Source organism: Dasypus novemcinctus, chromosome 21 (genome assembly GCF_030445035.2).
Source record: "Dasypus novemcinctus isolate mDasNov1 chromosome 21, mDasNov1.1.hap2, whole genome shotgun sequence".
Classification (NCBI taxonomy): Eukaryota; Metazoa; Chordata; class Mammalia; order Cingulata; family Dasypodidae; genus Dasypus; species Dasypus novemcinctus.
In genome coordinates this window covers 83,050,487-83,066,937 of record NC_080693.1, presented here as the reverse complement: position 1 = coordinate 83,066,937, position 16,451 = coordinate 83,050,487, and the positions used below count along the sequence as shown (strand labels likewise).

The 16,451-nt window shown below is 47.6% G+C and overlaps 1 protein-coding gene across 5 annotated transcripts in view; it reads left to right on the top strand.

The window, feature by feature from the left end:
* Positions 1–16,451, top strand: part of USP36 (ubiquitin specific peptidase 36) — a 49,295-nt gene that overhangs the window by 19,357 nt on the left and 13,487 nt on the right. For all 5 annotated transcript variants that reach the window (XM_058284819.2, XM_071210833.1, XM_058284820.1 and 2 more), the window contains 7 exons: positions 4,306–4,373; positions 4,812–4,882; positions 6,171–6,253; positions 7,290–7,401; positions 14,492–14,632; positions 15,248–15,348; positions 16,118–16,256. In XM_058284819.2, coding sequence (XP_058140802.1) covers positions 4,306–4,373; positions 4,812–4,882; positions 6,171–6,253; positions 7,290–7,401; positions 14,492–14,632; positions 15,248–15,348; positions 16,118–16,256 — 715 coding nt within the window. The remainder of the gene's footprint in view (positions 1–4,305; positions 4,374–4,811; positions 4,883–6,170; positions 6,254–7,289; positions 7,402–14,491; positions 14,633–15,247; positions 15,349–16,117; positions 16,257–16,451) is intronic.

Genomic DNA, 16,451 nt, shown 5'->3' with positions numbered 1-16,451 from the left:
CCTGTGCATTTGAGAAGATGGTGCCCCACGGTGCTGGAACGTGGGGTTGCAGGTGGACACCCCTAAGCTCCAACCTGTGGACTGTCTCCTCCACGCGCGCCGCCTTCTCTGTGTGGCCTGCTTGGCACGAGAACAGCGCTCAGGTCTGCCCCCGGCGCTGCTGCGGCTCTGCCTCACCAAGGTGGTTGCTGTGCATACCCAGAACTGTTCTGTCTTCACCGAGAATCGTAGCTTTTAGCCTGACCAAGTGTCTTTCTTGGTCCAATTGAGCTCTGAGTGAGAGTTCCTCTGGGCCTGAGTGTGAGTTCCTCATGACACCCGCTTTCTTAATGAGGTCTTCCTTGGCCTGTTTTATCTTCGCTGACCTTCTGGACACACTTTTGTTTTGGGTGTGCCTGGCGTATACAGCACATAGCTCAGACCTGCTTCCTGAGCCGAGGTGAGTATCTTGTTCTGTTAGTAGATGAGTTACTTATGTGCGCAGTTACTGATATGGCGGAATGTGGTCCTGACTGTCCTGTTGCTGTGATCTCTAAGTATCACACAGAGTCTGCTTTGCTGCTTTTGGATTTTCCGTGCCCTGGGTCTCGTTCCCTTGACCCTCACTGTCTGTTTTGTCAGCTTCTCATGGGATCCTTTACCTCCAGTCTCTCTTCTTGCCATTTTTTAGTTATGTTGTTCCCTTTGGCGGGGACATGGGAGATGTATGTGTTGCTCTTCTTTCATCCTCTGCCTTTGGTTTGGTTTGAGTCTTGGATCTGTGGGTGAGTACATGCAGCCCTGGCCGTCCGCCTTCCGCTGGGGTTTCCCAGCCCTCGGGACTGGATGGAGCCCATCCTCGGATCCTCATGGATGACCCATCTTCAGCACATACCTTGGCTCTGAGAATTTTGAGGCTCTCTCGTTCTCAACCTTGTGCTATATTTGACCTTTTTGCTTAGAGGCCTTGAGGACTTTTTTTATTTTTAAAATCTAATAGTGTGGGGAGAAAATGTAGCCCAAGCAGCTGAGTGCCTGCCTTCTACATAGGAGGTCCCAGGTTCGGTTCCTGGTGTCTTTTAAAGAAGTTGAGCTGACGCAACAAGCAGGGAGTGGATGTGGCTCAAATGGTTGGGCATCTGCCTCCCACATGGGAGGTCCCAGGTTCAGTTCCCGGTGCCTCCTAAAGAAGACAAGTGGAGGGAAATGGTTGTGACTCAAGTGATTGGGCCCCTGTCTACCATATGGGAGGTCCAGGGTTCAATTCCTGGCCTTCTGGTAAAGGCAAGCTGGCCCGAGCAGAGAGTTGGCCCACACAGAATGCTGGCCTGCATGGAGTACTGGCCCTTGTGGTTTGCTGACCCAAGCGGTGTGCAAACACAGCAAGGTGACACAACAGAAAGAGACACAGAGGAGAGACAATAAGAGATGTAGCAGATCAGGGAGCTGAGGTGGCTCAGACAGTTGAGTGCCTCTCTACCACTCTGGAGGTCCTGGGATCGGTTCCCAGTGCTGCCTAAAGGAGAAGACAAGCAGACACAGAAGAATGCACAGTGAATGGACACAGAGAGCAGATAGCGAGTGCAAAACAATGAGGGGGGGACATATATTTAAAAAAAGAGAGAGATGAGTGGACACACGAGCAGAGACAATGAACAGACAGGCTTGGAAGCCATGCGGGGGCAGAATCTAATAGTTTTACAAGGATATGTCTTGGAGCTCTGTGTTGAAAACTGGTTTTCTCAGACTCCTGGCAGGCTCTTTTAGTGTGTTCATTTAGATTGGGTTTATTCCCCTGTCACCTGACCAGTGACAATTAGAAGTTGCATCTGTGACATAGATTGATTCTGGAAACATATAGACAGGTTTTTTCTTGATAGTGTAAGAATAAAACTTCAGCAGCAGTAGAGTCTGTACACTGTCATTTTTATATTAGCTGTTTAAATATCAAGGTTTAAAAATATGCAGCAGTAAATAAGGAAAACGTAAATCAGTGTGTTGTGTTACTAAATTTAGTGTTTCTTTTATGAAATTTGTACAGTTTGTAGTTAATATCATTGTTACTTTTCATTTGTTTTAAAGGCATTTTTTAATTTCTGGAGACTTTTCGGTGGTTTTCCTTTCCTTTGTCAGCCTCCCAGTTACGGGCCGTCTTCCATTTCCGCTCCTTTCTGCCTGGCTGGCCTTTCTTTGTCTCAGGGCATTCTCTGGGTTGTTCTCCCACCTTACTTCATCACCCTTTATTAAGTTTTTATTCGACCTCTTTCTCCCTCAGAGGGCTTGTAGTTTACTCATTGCTGAAGGGATCCTGTCCAAATCGTCTGTTTCTTTCCAGAGTTCAATTAACTTTCTTTTTTTCTTTAATTTTTAAATTTCTCACAGTGGCTTTTCAAATTCCCGCACGCTTGCTGAGGGTATTTAATTCATTTCGGAGCTTTTGTGTTGCCTTTTCTTCTGCTCTGAGTATTTTGTTTGAGGAGGGGGTATGAGTTTCATCCACTGAAGTGCTTTGCTTCAGGTACCTTTGCAGAGGCTGCGGCTGCCTTCAGCGCGCTGCCAGGCTCCTCGTTCAAGGGCACCGGCCCTGCCGGCACCAGGGAGTGCAGCTCCTGGAGGGCTGCCTGCACCTGCGGTGGGAGGGCTGGATAGCCTCGCTCTTTCCTTTCCTTGAGGCCCCCGAGTCCTTGCCCTGTGCTTCCTGCTCTTGGCCCTGTCTCCTAAGGACGCCTCTGCTTCCTGTTGACTCTCTGCCCCTTGCCTCGCTGGCCTTGGGGTCTGCGGCCTTGACCCCGTACCGGGAAGCCCTGTGGGTGTGTCCCCAACTCCAGCTCAGGCTCTGCCTGTGCCAGGGCCCTTCAGAGCCCTCCCGCCTCGCACAACCTGTGACTGCCTCTTCCGGGGGATTTTAGACTCCCCAGCCACCTCCTCTCTTCCTTGCTCAGTCTTCCCCGAGTGCGCAGGCTTGGGGCGGCTCCATTTCCCCTCTCGGGAAGTGTGGAGGTCGGGCTTCTCTGCTTCTGCCTCTGCTGAGAGATGGGTTCTGCGCGGTTCTGTTTGCTCTTGTTCTAAATGGCATCTGGGCACCTTTTGGGGCGATGGGGATTTTGGCTGCTGCCACTTAGGCGGCTATTCAGAAGCCTTCACTGTATTCTGAGGTCATGTCCTTGCTAGTTGCTTGGAATTAAAATGTCCTTTCTTTGAGTGAAATGGCGGTATTGGTAGGTGGTGGCAGTTGATTTTTCATTTCCTAACTTTGCAGAATAAAAATCTGGTAACCCAGTGTTGGCACCTGATATCTAGGAATTATGCTGCTTTTTGAAACCCCAAGTCTGGAGCTTGAGGATGGGAACGGAACGAGCAAGGGCTGCAGTGTGGGCCCCGTCTGCGTGGCTGCCAGTGGGGGCTGGAGCCGTGCGGGGGGAGAAGTCCAGTGGTCGTGGTGCATTGTGGCCCTGGAAGCAGCACCACACAGAGCCTGGCCCAGGAAGTGGGAGGGGAGGGGAGCTTGTACCCAGAGGGAGTGAGCCTGGGCACATGCCAGCTTGGGACTTGTGCCCTGCAGGGCAGACGTGGCTCTGAGGAAGCTGTTGAGGGGCTGGGGCAGAGCCAGACGTGGTGGACCGCAGGCGCGAGCCAACAGCAGAGCCAGGCCATTGCCCGAGGAGGGCCGGGCACGGGCTGCGTGCCTTCCACAGGCAGGGGCCCCTCTGGGGCGGCGGGCTGAGCATGGGCGGGATGACTGGGGCTTGGGATGACTGGGGCTTGGGGGGGGGGTGGTCACCGCCTCACACCAGTTAGGCAGCTGTGCTGAGGGCTGTGCACGGGCTGACCCTGAGCCGTGCCCTTGGCCTCCCCTGTGCTCTCCCAGAAGGCTGTGTGGACCTGGGGCTTCCTTTTCCGGCCTGCCCTTTCTCCCCACCTCTCCATTTTACTAGACAAGAGGCTCATGCCCGAGCAGCGGGGGAGGAGGCTTGACAGGCAGGGCAGGGGCTGGGGGGGGGGGGGTCTTGGGGGAGGTCTGGCCTCTAGGAGTTGTGAGGTCCTTATTTTGAAACGGAAGAGAATGCGTGCTACCGCGAGGCTGCAGGTGCGCTTTGTTCTCGGGTGAGGTGGAGGAACGTCCTGCAGGGCTGGAAGGGCTGGGGGGGCTGGGGGGCAGAGCCTCGGGGAGCTACTGGCCAGCAGTGCCGAGGGTCCAGCAGGGAGAGGTGATGCGCCTCCTGCCAGGCCTGTGTCGTGTCACTTTTTGGGGGCAGGGGGATGGGGTAGTGGCTCCAAATACTGTTCGTTGTTTCGTTCTCTTAAAGTTCACGGCTTCCTTTTCAGGTTGGATCGTCAGACACAGGCAACTACTTTGGTCCATCAAATTTTTGGAGGATATCTCAGATCACGTGGTAGGTGAAGGGTTTTCTTCACCCCTTTTCATCAAAGACTGGAGGATTAACCCAGGAACTCCCAAAATTCCAGGCCAGGCCGGGCCAGTGCTTGTCCTCTAACTCTTCCTTAGCAAGACCCCCCGGGCAGGCCCCTGGGCGCAGCCCCCTGGGTGGTGGCGGGGAGACCCTTGGGAGTGGCCCCAGCATGCTGAGCTGTCGGTGGCGCTGGGCCCGCCCTGGGCAGCGGCGGGTTTGACGGGTGCTCGTGGGCTCTGCTTGTGAAGGAGAGCTGTGTCTCCAGGTAGCGAGATCCGTGAGGGGCTGTGGTGCCCCCTTTGGCCAAAGCCCCGTCCACGGCAGCCCTCCCAGTCTAGTCTCAGAAGCCTGAGGCAGCTTGCCTGGCAGGGGCAGCTGACAGGCCACGCACCGCTCCCCTCCCTCTCTGTTCTGTTGCAGTGAAGTGTTCAGTGTGCAAGAGCGTCTCGGACACCTACGACCCCTACTTGGACATAGCGCTGGAGATTCGGGTACAGAACCGGGTTCTACCAGTTCATACTTGGACCGGGAAAGTGAGACCACAGGGCAAAGAAAGAAGGGGGAAAACACGGAGACCTGGTAAAAGCTCGTAGTCAGAACAGATAAGGGAGAAAAGCACTTAGAATCCTGTCACCTTAAATAGAAACCATCACTTCTGCGTATCTCTTTCTAGCTTTTTTCTGACACATAATGATTTCTGTTTAAACAAAAAATGGAATGCAGTTTTGTGCCTGAGACACGAATGGTGATGACACTGTAAGTGCAGAGCTTACAGAAGAGGGGTCCATGGCTCATTCGGGGTGCTGGCCCTCCAGTGCAGGCAGGTCAGGGAGCACAGGGCTGTGGGCTCCTCCGAGAGCAGCAGCTGCTGGATTCTGGCTCCTGCTGTGCCTGGCTGGGGCGCGCAGTCTGGGGGGTAGTGCCAGCAGCAGGCTGCGTGAAAGGGAGGAGGCCAGGCTCCCGGGGCAGGGGCTGCTTCCACGTCTCTAAGGCCCTGGAGGGCGTCACACCTGCGCCCCCCTGCGCCTTTCCCAGTCCCGCGAGGTGGCAGCAGGCAGGCAGATTTTTCTGCAAGTAGTCTTGTGATTTGTTGCCTCAGCCTGGAAACGACCTTAAGGTGGGCATTCCTTGAGTCAGCCTTTTTTTCCTGTTGTTTATTCTTTTTTATTTTTTATTTTATTTTATTTTAAAAATATTACATTAAAAAAATATGAGGTCCCATTCAACCCCACCGCCCCCACCCCCCACTCCCCGCACAGCAACACTCTCTCCCACCGTCACGACACATCCACTGTACCTGGCAAGCACATCTCTGAGCATCACTGCACCCCATAGTCAACGGTCCACATCATAGCCCCCACTCTCCCACGCTCCATCCAGTGGGCCCTGGGGGGATCCACAATGTCCCATAATTGTCCGTGAAGCACCACCCAGGACAACTCCACGTCCCGAAAACGCCTCCCCATCTCATCTCTTCCTCCCATTCCCCGCACCCAGCAGCCACCATGGCCACCCTTCCCACACCAATGCCACATTTTCTCTGTGGACATTGGATTGGTTGTGTCCATTGCACATCTGTGTCAAGTGGGGGCTTAGATTCCACATGGATGCTGGATGCAATCCTCCTGCTTTCAGTTGTAGGCACTCTTGGCTCCATGGTGTGGTGGTTGTCCTTCTTCAACTCCATGTTAGCTGAGTGGGGTAAGTCCAGTAAATCAGAGTGTAGGAGCTAAGTCTGTTCCTGCTGTTTATTCTATTCTCTGTTTTTGTCCTTCTCAGCAAACTGCAAATATTGTGCGTGCCCTGGAACTTTTTGTGAAAGCAGATGGCCTGAGTGGCGAGAATGCCTATATGTGTGCTAAGTAAGTTTCCATTTACACTTGGCAGAAGGCTCAGACCACCCGGAAAGAAAACGAGTCACCTACCCGACACCCACTCCATCCCATCCCGCCTCCCTCAGAGACGACCATTCCATTTACGTTGCATAATATGTCTTAAAAATGAAAACCTCTGGTCAGTGTGAATGACACCCTAGCTGTATGTTTTATAGCCAGCGTTTGTGTGGCTCCTGCAGTGCTCGCTGCCATCGTAAATGCTGTACGTGTATGAGTTTGTGAAGTCAGTGCTATGACTATGCCCATTTCACCAGATGGGGAAACGGGCACAGAGAGGGATGGTGGCCGGCCCGTGGCCACACAGCCAAGGCTGCCTCAGTGGACACAGAGGCTCTGCTCCCAAGCACTCTGCTGGGCTGCTGCCCCGTGAGACCAGCCTTCTCAGCTCACATCTTGGATTAACGTTGCCTTGGACATTTTTCGTTTCAACACATGTAACTTTCAGTTTGTCAATGGCACGGTCTTAGTATCTGGCTACCTTACTTTATATCCAGGTCATTTGAAAACTGTAATCACTGAAGAGTACCTTTTTAATTCTGCTTTTCAGATTTATCTTTCTTTGCCAAAACACTTCTTCATTTTTTTATCCTTCTTTATTCATTTCTCTTCGCTCTTGCAGCTGTCTCCTTTTGCCTATATTTTCTCCTTCATTTACTTGTCTTTAGCTTTGCTTAAATTTGTTTGCCACTTTCCCTTTTTGTACTTGGCCACACCTGCTTTAATTTGTTCTTTCCTGTGTTATCTCCAAGCCTTGTCCTGCATTTTGTTTGGTCTCCTACTTCGTAAATTATTTGCTTTAGAATCCCCATCTCTTCTCTGTTCTCTGTTTCCCTACGCCAGCTTTCCTTAGGTCATGTTGATTTGGTTTTGGGGGTTGCAGGTGGGAAGGCTCTTGTCTGGAGACCTGGTGGTGATGTAGTTGTAGTAAATATTTTTAACTGGGCACGAGAGCTTCATTCGTCCGAGCATAAGCTAGCACATTTCTCACTCATCTTCCTCTTAGATGCAAGAAGAAGGTTCCAGCGAGCAAGCGCTTCACCATCCACAGAGCATCCAACGTCTTAACCCTCTCTCTCAAGCGCTTTGCCAACTTCAGTGGGGGGAAGATCACCAAGGTGAGTGGGGTTCAGGCGCTGCCCAGGGTGCCTCCTGGGCCACAGTTTGCGCTAGAGCCGTTGGGGTGGCCCGTTCCAGAGCCACTGAATCAGAATTTCTGAGAGCAGGGACCAGGAATCTGAATTTTTTTTGTTTTATCTTGGTTTTGCAAAATCCCTAAATGACTGTTAAGCACAGTCGAGTTGAAGTTTGTTGTACTGCATTTCACTCACCCTCCGTGTATACATTGTGTACTGCAAAGTTTCCTTTAGTGTAAGTGTGATTGGGAAAAAAGAGGAAGCGTGCTGAACCCTGGCTGGCGGCTCTGGGCCTGCCGGGTCCTGCTGTGAGTCTGCACTGTGGCTTGGGCCAAGGCCCTGTGAGCCCCCCTTCCTCCCCAGGATGGACAGTCAGGAGCTTTCGTGGGCCAGGACCACCCTGGCCGGTGCGCTGCACGACGTCATGTTTTGGAAAAAAGTGTCCCGTGGTCCCCTGAGTTTGGGAAGTGCCAAGTTGAAGCTGAATAGGCTTGTTTTCACTGCAGAGCTCTTTAGAGCCCTTATTCAACTAATTTCATTTCGAAGCCCACGAGGGGAATTTTCCAAACTGAGGGGTTGGTGGAACCTTCCATTCATCTTACCGTGCTGCTGAGAGCGGACCGTGTGCCCGGGCCCCAGCAGGCCCTGGGAAGCCCGCGGGAGCACGGGGCCCACGTTCACCTGCACCCCCTCCCAGGACTGGTTTTCCAGGGGGCTCAGGTTCACACACGCTGGTCTGCTTGGATTTTGGGGTTCCATGTCTAGCAACGTAGGACTGGGGCTCATGCTCTTATTATGAATATTATTTTTGTTTGTGTTTTAATTAAAAAGTTGTAGGTTTACGGAAATCATGCTGAAAATACAGAGTTCCCTACCACACGCACGTGCGTGCGCACACACACATTTCCCTATTATTGATACTTTGCATTATGTGGTACTTTTGTTAAAGTTGGTAAAACAATATTATTATAAATATACCATCATCTAGAGTCCATAGTTCATAGTAAGACTTGATATTTATGTCGTATGTCCTATGGATTTTTAGTAGTTTCACATACACAACCTAAACTTTCCCTTTTCGACCCCACTCAGACATGTAGTTCAGTGGTGTTGACTCCACTCAGTGTTGGGCTGTCATCCCCCCTAGCATTACCAAAACTTTTCCGTCACCCTGACCAGAAACTGTACCGATTAAGCATTGTCTCCCCATTCCCTACCCCCAGCCCACCACTGGGAACCTGTGTTCTGTTTCTGACTCTGTCGAGTTTGCTTATTATTTTATATCAGTGAGATCATACAAGATCCATTTGCCCCTGGCTTATTTTAGCATCGTGACTGCAAAGTCTGTCTATGTTGTCTCATGTATCAGGACTGCATTCCTTTTTATGGCTGAATACTATTCCTTTGTACATATTTAACTGCATTTTGTTTATTCATCTGTTATTAGACACGCGAGTCCTTCCACCTTTTGACAATTTTGAATTAAGGTGATGTAAATATTGGTGTGCTAATATCTATTTGAGTCTCCACTTTCTATTCTTTTGGGTATATACCTCGAAGTGGGGTTGCCTGGTCATATGGTAATTCTAGATTTGACTTTCTGAGGGACCACCAAACTTTTCTACAGTAGTTGTACCATTTAACTTTCCACCAACAATGAATGAGTTCTCATCCTCTCCAACACTTCTAATTTTCCATTTTTAAGTAGTCGCCATTCTAGTGGGTATGAAGCAATATCTCCAGACTTTGATTTGCATTTCCATGGTTTCTAATGACTCTGAGCATCATTTTATGTACTTTTTGGCAATTTTTCTATCTTCTCTGGAGAAATGTCTATTCAGATCTTTTGCCCATTTTTAATTTAGGTTCTTTGTCTCTTTGTTGTTAAGTTGGAGGATTTCTTTATTCTGGATATTAAACTCTTATCAGATAGGTGGCTTCCAAATATTTTCTCCCATTGTGTAGGTTGTCAGTTGGCTTTCATGATAAAAGTAATTTGATGGACAGAAGTTCCTTATTTTGATGAGGTCCCATTTATCTGCTTTTTCTTTTGTTCATGCTTTTGGTGTAAAGTCTGAGAAACCATTGCCTAACACAAGGTCCTGAAGACACTGCCCTGTGTTTTCTTCTAGGAATTTTATTCTTTTGGTTCTTACATTTACTTTGAAGTTAATTTTGGTAAGTGATAGGAGGTAGGAGTCCACCATCATTCTTTGTAATAAGTTTTTTTTTTTTTTAAAGATTTATTTCACTCCTCCCCCCACCCCCCACCCCCATTGTCTGCTCTCTGTGTCCATTCGCTGTGTGTTCTTCTGTGTCCGCTTGGACTCTCATCAGGCGGCACTGGGGATCTTGTGTCTCTTTTTGTTGCGTCATCTTGCTGCATCAGCTCTCTGTGTGGCGCCTCTCCTGGGCGGGCTGCAGTTTCTCGTGGGGCAGCTCTCCTTGCTCAGGGGCCACTCCTTGTGCGGGGGCACCCTTATGCAGGGGCACCCTTACGTGGGGGCATCTCTGCACGGGCCAGCACTCCTTGCACACAGCAGCCCTGCACATGGGCCAGCTCACCACACGAGCCAGGAGGCCCCGGGTGTCAAACCCTTGGACCTCTCCTATATGGTAGGCAGACATTCTATCTGTTGAGCCATATCCGCTTCCCTGTAATAAGTTTTAAAATCAGGAAGCGTGAGTCCTCCAATTTCATCCTCTTTCAGGATGGTTTTGGCTTATAAGGGCCTCTTACCTTCCATGTAATTTTTCTTTTAAATATTTATTTATTAAAAAAAAAAAAGATTTATTTAGTTAGTTCTCCCCAAACCCTCATTTGCATTTGCTGTGTCTGTCTGCCTTGTTTTTTTGGAAGGTACTGGAAACCAAACTGGGACCTTCAGTGTGGGAAGGAGGCGCCTATTTGCTTGAGCCAGCTCCATTGCCTGCTTTGTTGTGCGTCTCGTGTTTTTCTTCTTGTGTCCCTTATTGTGTCATCTTGTTGCATATCATGCTGCGTCATCTTGCTATGCCTGCCTGTCACGCCAGCTTGCTGTCTTGCTCATCCTCTTTAGGAGGCACCGGGAACCTTTGGTCCCTGCTTTGTTGTGTCTCTCATTATGTTTTTCCTTGTGTCTCTTCTTGCATCATCTTGTGTCAGCTTGCCGCACCTGCCTGCTGCACCAGCCTGCTGTCTTCTTTAGGAGCCACTGGGAACTGAACCAGGAACCTCCCGTGTGATAGGCAGGAGCCCAATCATTTGAGCCACATCTGCTTCCCCCATATAAATTTGATGATTGACTTTTCCATTTCTGCAGAGAAGACTTTCGGAGTTTTGATTTGGATTGCTTTGTAAATGACTTTGGATAGAATTGACTCAATATTTAGTCTTCCAATCCGTGAACATGAATGCCCTTCTATTTATTTAGGTCTTATTTGATTTCTTGCAGAAATATTTTATTGTCCTTTATATCCTTGGTTAAACTTATTATTTGATTCTTACAGTTGCTATTATAGATGGAATTTTCTTCATTTCCTCTTCAGATTGTTCACTGTCAGTATGTAGAAATAGTACTGGTTTTTGCATGTAGGTCTTATACTCTGCCACTTCGCTGAATTCGTTTATTAGCGCCATTAATTTCGTGAATTTTTCAGTATGTTCTATATGTGGGATCATCTCTTCTGCAAGTATGAAAAACTTTACTTCTTCCTTTCCAATTTGGATGCCTTTTATTTCTGTTTCTTGCCTAATTGCTCCAGCTAGACCTTTTAGTACAGTGCTGAATAGCAGTGGTTTCAGTGGATCCTTGTTCTTTGGGGGAAAGCTTTCAGTCTTTCACCATTGAGTATGATGTTAGCTGTGGGTGTTTCATATATGCTCTTTATTGTGCTGAGGAAGTTTCCTTCAATTCCTAGTTTTGCAACTTTTTATCAAGGGGTTACCGAATTTTGTCAAATGCCATTTCATAGTCATTAGAAATGATCATGATGTGCTTTTTTTTTTTCATTTTCTTTCTGTTAATGTGGTGTATTGCATTAATTGATTTTCTTCTGTCAAACCACCCTTGCATGCCTGGAATGAATTCCACTTAATTATGGTGTATAGTTCTTTTGTTGTGCTGTTGGATTTGGTTTGCCAGTATTTTATTGAGGATTTTTTTCTATCTACATTCTTAAGAGATACTAGCCTGTGATTTTCTTTTCTTGTGGTATCTTTATCTGGCTTTGGTATTAGGATGATAATTGGCCTCACAGAATGAATTATTAGGGGATGTTTCCTCCTCTTCACTTTTTTGGAAGAGTCTGAGCAGGAGTGGTGGTAATTTTCTTGGAATTTTGGTAAAATTCACAAATGAAGCTATCTGGTCCTAGCCTTTTCTTTTTTAGAGGTTTTTGATTACTGATTCAGTCTCTTTTCTTATTATTGGGTTTGTTCAAATCATCTATTTCTCCTTGGGTTAGTGTAGGTAGTTTGCACGTTTCTAGGAATTTGTGCCTTTCATGTAGGTTTTCTAATTCGTTGGCATACAGTTGTTCATAGTATCCTCCTGTGATTCTTTTTATTTTTATGGGGTCGGTAGTAATACCCTATCTTTTATTAATAATTTTAGTTCTTTGCATCCTCTCCGTTTTAGCTTTTGTCAGTTTAGTCTATTAATCTTTTCAATGAATCTGCCTTTGGTTTTGTTGATTCTGTTGTTTTTCTAGTCTCCATTTTGCTCTAATCTTTATTTCCTTCCTTCTCCTTTTGGGTTTAGTTTGCTCTTCTTTTTTTAGTTCCTCCAGTTGTGATGTTAGTTCCCTGATGTAAGCTCTTTTTTAACCTAAGCATTTCGAGCTATAGATTTCCATCTCTCAGTATTGCCTTTGCCGTGTCCCATTAGCTTTAGTATATTGTGTTTCATTTTCATTTGCCACAAGATATTTCCTAATTTCCCTTGTGGTTTCTTCATTGACCCATTGATTAAAAGTTTGTTGATTTCCACATATTTGTGAATTTTCTAGTTCTGCCTCTGTTCTTGATTTCTGGCCTCATTCTGTGGTTGGAGAAGATAGATTGTTTAGTTTTAGTATTTTTCAATTTATTGAGACTTGTTTAGTGACCTGCCATATGATCATTCCCGGAGGATGCTCCGTGTCCACTAGAGAAGAATGTGTATTCTGCAACTGTTGGATTAAGTGTTCTGTATATGGCTGTTAGGTCCAGCTGGTTTAGAGTATTATTGTTCAAATCTTCTATTTCCTTACTGGTCTTCTGTCTAGATGTTCTGTCCATTGTTGAAAGTGGTGTATTGAGGTCTTCTGCTGTTAATGTAGCACCCTCGATGTCTCCTTGCACATCTGCACTATGTGCTTCGTGAGTTTTGGGGATCTACCAGTAGGTACATATTTATTTATATTAATAATTCTTGTCTTGTTGCATTGATCTCTTTTTCAATATATAGTGACTTCCTTTGTCCCTTGTAACCTTTTTTTTTTCCACTTAAACACTATTTTATCTGGTGGTTTTGTTATGTTTTTCTTCTTGTCTACTCATTGTTTTTGCTAGTTGTCTGTTTTTTTCTTTAGGCAGCACTGGGATCCAAACCCAGGACCTCCCGTGTGGGAGGCGAGTGCACAACTGCTTGAGCCACATCCTCTCCCCTTTCCTGGTATTAGTATAGCCACCCCAGCTCTCTTTTGATTACTTTGCATGGTATTTATATTTTGTCCCTCCTTTCACTTTCTGTGTACTTGTGTCTTTAAATTTCAGGTGAGGCTCTTATAAACAGTCTGTAATGAGGTCATGCTTTTTCTAATCCATTCTGCTAGTCTCTGCCTTTTGACTGGAGAGTTTAATCCATTTAGAATTAAATTCACTACTGATAATGCAGGACTTTCTTCTCTGCCATTTTGAGGATTTGGTCTTTGTAAGTCTTAAACCATTTTTGTCCCTCTCTTCTTGCATTTATGCCTGCTTTCGTGCTTATTTGATTTTTGTTTTGTTCCATTTTGAGTCCTTTCTCATTTCTTGTGTAGACATTTTTTATATATTTTCTTTGTAGTTACCTTGGGACTAAAACAATCTATAACAATCTAAAAATTTTATGAATCTTTAACAATCATGTTTGATTTGATACCAACTTAATTTTAATAGCATATACATATACTGTTCCTTATATCCTCCTTGTTCCTCCACGGTTTTGTTGTATTTATTACAAATTATATCTTTATATGTTGTATGTCAAGACCATAGATTTATTATTTGTTTTGCATTTGCATTTAGAACCTGTAAAAAGTGGAATTATATGCCAAAAAGTATAATACAGTAGTACTGGCATTTTCAGTTACTCGTGGTTATCTTAAGCAGAGTCTATTTCTTTATGCTGCTTCAGTCCACTGTCTACTGTCCTTTCCTTTTAGTCTGAAGAACTAAATTAGTAGTTTTTGTTAGTTGTTCAAAGATTCTGTGGGAGAAAGCTACCCTGCAGCATCTTCTGCTGCCATTTTGGTCAACCAGAAGTCTCTATATTGACCCTTGAGATTTTGAGTTTGTCGGTAAAAGGAAGATGATGTGTGTAAATCTCACAGAGATCATGTTGCTCTGAAGAAGCCCGGCACAAAAAGGCACGTGCTGTACGAGCTCAGTGATACGAAGCTCAAGAACAGGCAAAACAATCTATAGTGACAGAAATCAGAACAGTGGTGGTTTGAGATCGGGGCAGTTACCAGGCAGGGACACAGGCCATTTTCTGGGTTTTGGGAAATATTGTATATCTTGATTGGGCTGTGGGTTACATCCTTGTATACACTTGTCAAAACTCATTGAACTGTATCCTTGGGATCTGTGCATTTAAAGTATTCTTTTCCAATGAAAAATTATTTCTTTCTGGAATAAGTCGTTTCCTATAGGGTAGTTAGAAAAGACTCACTTCTCTGCTTCTTGTTTTTGAATCATTAATTAAGGGAAAATTCCACCATTGCGTTGCTGCATCACTGATTTCCCCAAATTGTTGAAAGTCCAGCTGAAACAAATATTCTGTGTAGTTGGGATGGAAAGGGCAAATTGAGCCTTACTGAGTTGCCTTTTCCTTGGCTGTTCAAACAGGAGGTCGGCTATCCGGAATTCCTGAATATCCGCCCGTATATGTCGCAGAGCAGTGGCGACGCAGTCATGTACGGGCTGTACGCTGTCCTGGTCCATTCAGGCTATAGCTGCCACGCGGGGCACTACTACTGCTACGTGAAGGTGAGGCACTCCTGGGTGCAGGGTTGATGGTGGTGACAGCAGTGGGCGAGTGCAAGGTGAGGCGCCCATGGGTGCAAGTTCGGTGGCATGTGACAACAGTGGGTGAGTTTGCAGTATCCATACAAGCCCACACTGGGCCTCTGCAGAATACTTATTCTGTGGACAGTGGTAACGTTCTGTAGTTGTATTCAGTTCCTATTTTTGTGTAAGTGCATGGAGCAGAGTGAAAAGGTGTCTTCAAAGCCCTCTCCTAGTCAGTGAAATGCCTGTATTTGCAGTGAGAGCTGGTCTGGAGAGGTCGCTGCTTTGGGAGCTTTGTCCTTCGTACCCAGGAGAAATCTTGGGGAAGGCAGAGTATTGGTGGGAGAAGTCGTGGAGGTTAGGCTTGCCGCGGAAACCTTTAGAAGAGGAAGGTTTGCATCCTAGGAAGGAACTGGGGGTCACATCACACTTCTGGTGTCACATTGAAATATTAGGCGTTATGTTGTTGTTAGTTAACTGTCACGTGGATAGATGTGGCAGCTAACAGCAAGTTTTCATTTCCTTTTTAAAAACTAAGGGTTATGGAATGTTTGCTGATTGTTTTGTTTTCTACAACGCCCCATGCTGCTTCAGGCAAGCAACGGACAGTGGTACCAGATGAACGACGCCTTGGTGCACGCCAGCAACGTGAAGGTGGTCCTCAACCAGCAGGCCTACGTGCTCTTCTATCTGCGGTAACCGGCCTTGCCTCGGTAGCTCTTCTCTGGCGCCGACTGTTCCCCCAACACTTTCCTGAGAGTTCTTAGGAATTTACAGGAGGGAAACCCTTTGGCAAACATCTCACAGCCATGCAGAATGGAGAGGTGTCAACGGGAAGGTCCTTCAAGATCAAACCCAGAGCCTCTGGGAAAGGCAGGATAGGATTCGACTCGCCCCAACATTTGATACAACTTTAAACGTAAATGGGGAAATCGCCAGTTATTTTTCGTATTTTTGCCCCAAATTGGATCCATTGCCTCTGGCCAGTGACCAGCCAGTGTACTGTCCTCTGTGGTGGAAAGGGCCACCCAGTGTGGCTTACGCTGCCGGGTGAGAGCCTGCAGCAGAGGTGGTTTGGAAGGCGAGGTCAGGCCCGCGTGGCGGTCATTGCCGTGGAGGCGGGAGGGCGTGGTGGGGGCTGCGCCTCGCGCTCAGGCACCAGGGGCGCCGCTCCTGCTTTCTGAGGAGCCGAGGGTCTGCTTTCGGAAGAGCTCTGACCACTTGCTCTGTGCGCTCTGCCTAGACCGAGGCTCTGAGCAGCACCGTCGCCCTGGCTCAAGGGCCAAGTGACGTCTCAGAGAAGCCTGCTAGGACAGTCAGGGTTCCCTCGGGCTCTTTTCCCGCCTGTGACCCTCTTTTTTCGTTTTTAAGAAATGTTTGTGACCTTGACTTCAGCTTGCTCTGATTCTTCCTCACGTTCTCTGTAATGACCTCAGCTTTCCCTGGCTGCTGTTTCTCTGACAGGATTCCAGGCTCTAAGAAGGGTCCCGAGGGCGCCCTCTCGAGGACTGTCTCCACCCTCCCCAGCCGCCCGGGGGGTGCTCCGGACCACTTCAAGAAGCATATCAGCAACGGGGTTGCTTCCTCCCCCCCCACGGGAAAGGTACTTGCTTGACAGGGTCCGGGCCGGGCCGGGCTGGTCCCCTCAGGGCCCTGGGCCCTCAGGAGCTCGTGGCGCTCCGCGGTCTTTGAGTGGCGCGAGCAGCTCAGCCCGTGGAGGGAGCTGGCTGGCAGCACGCACCAGGGATCCAGTGTTAGCTCTTGAATCTTGGGCAGCGGCCTGCGCTGGGCAGGGGGG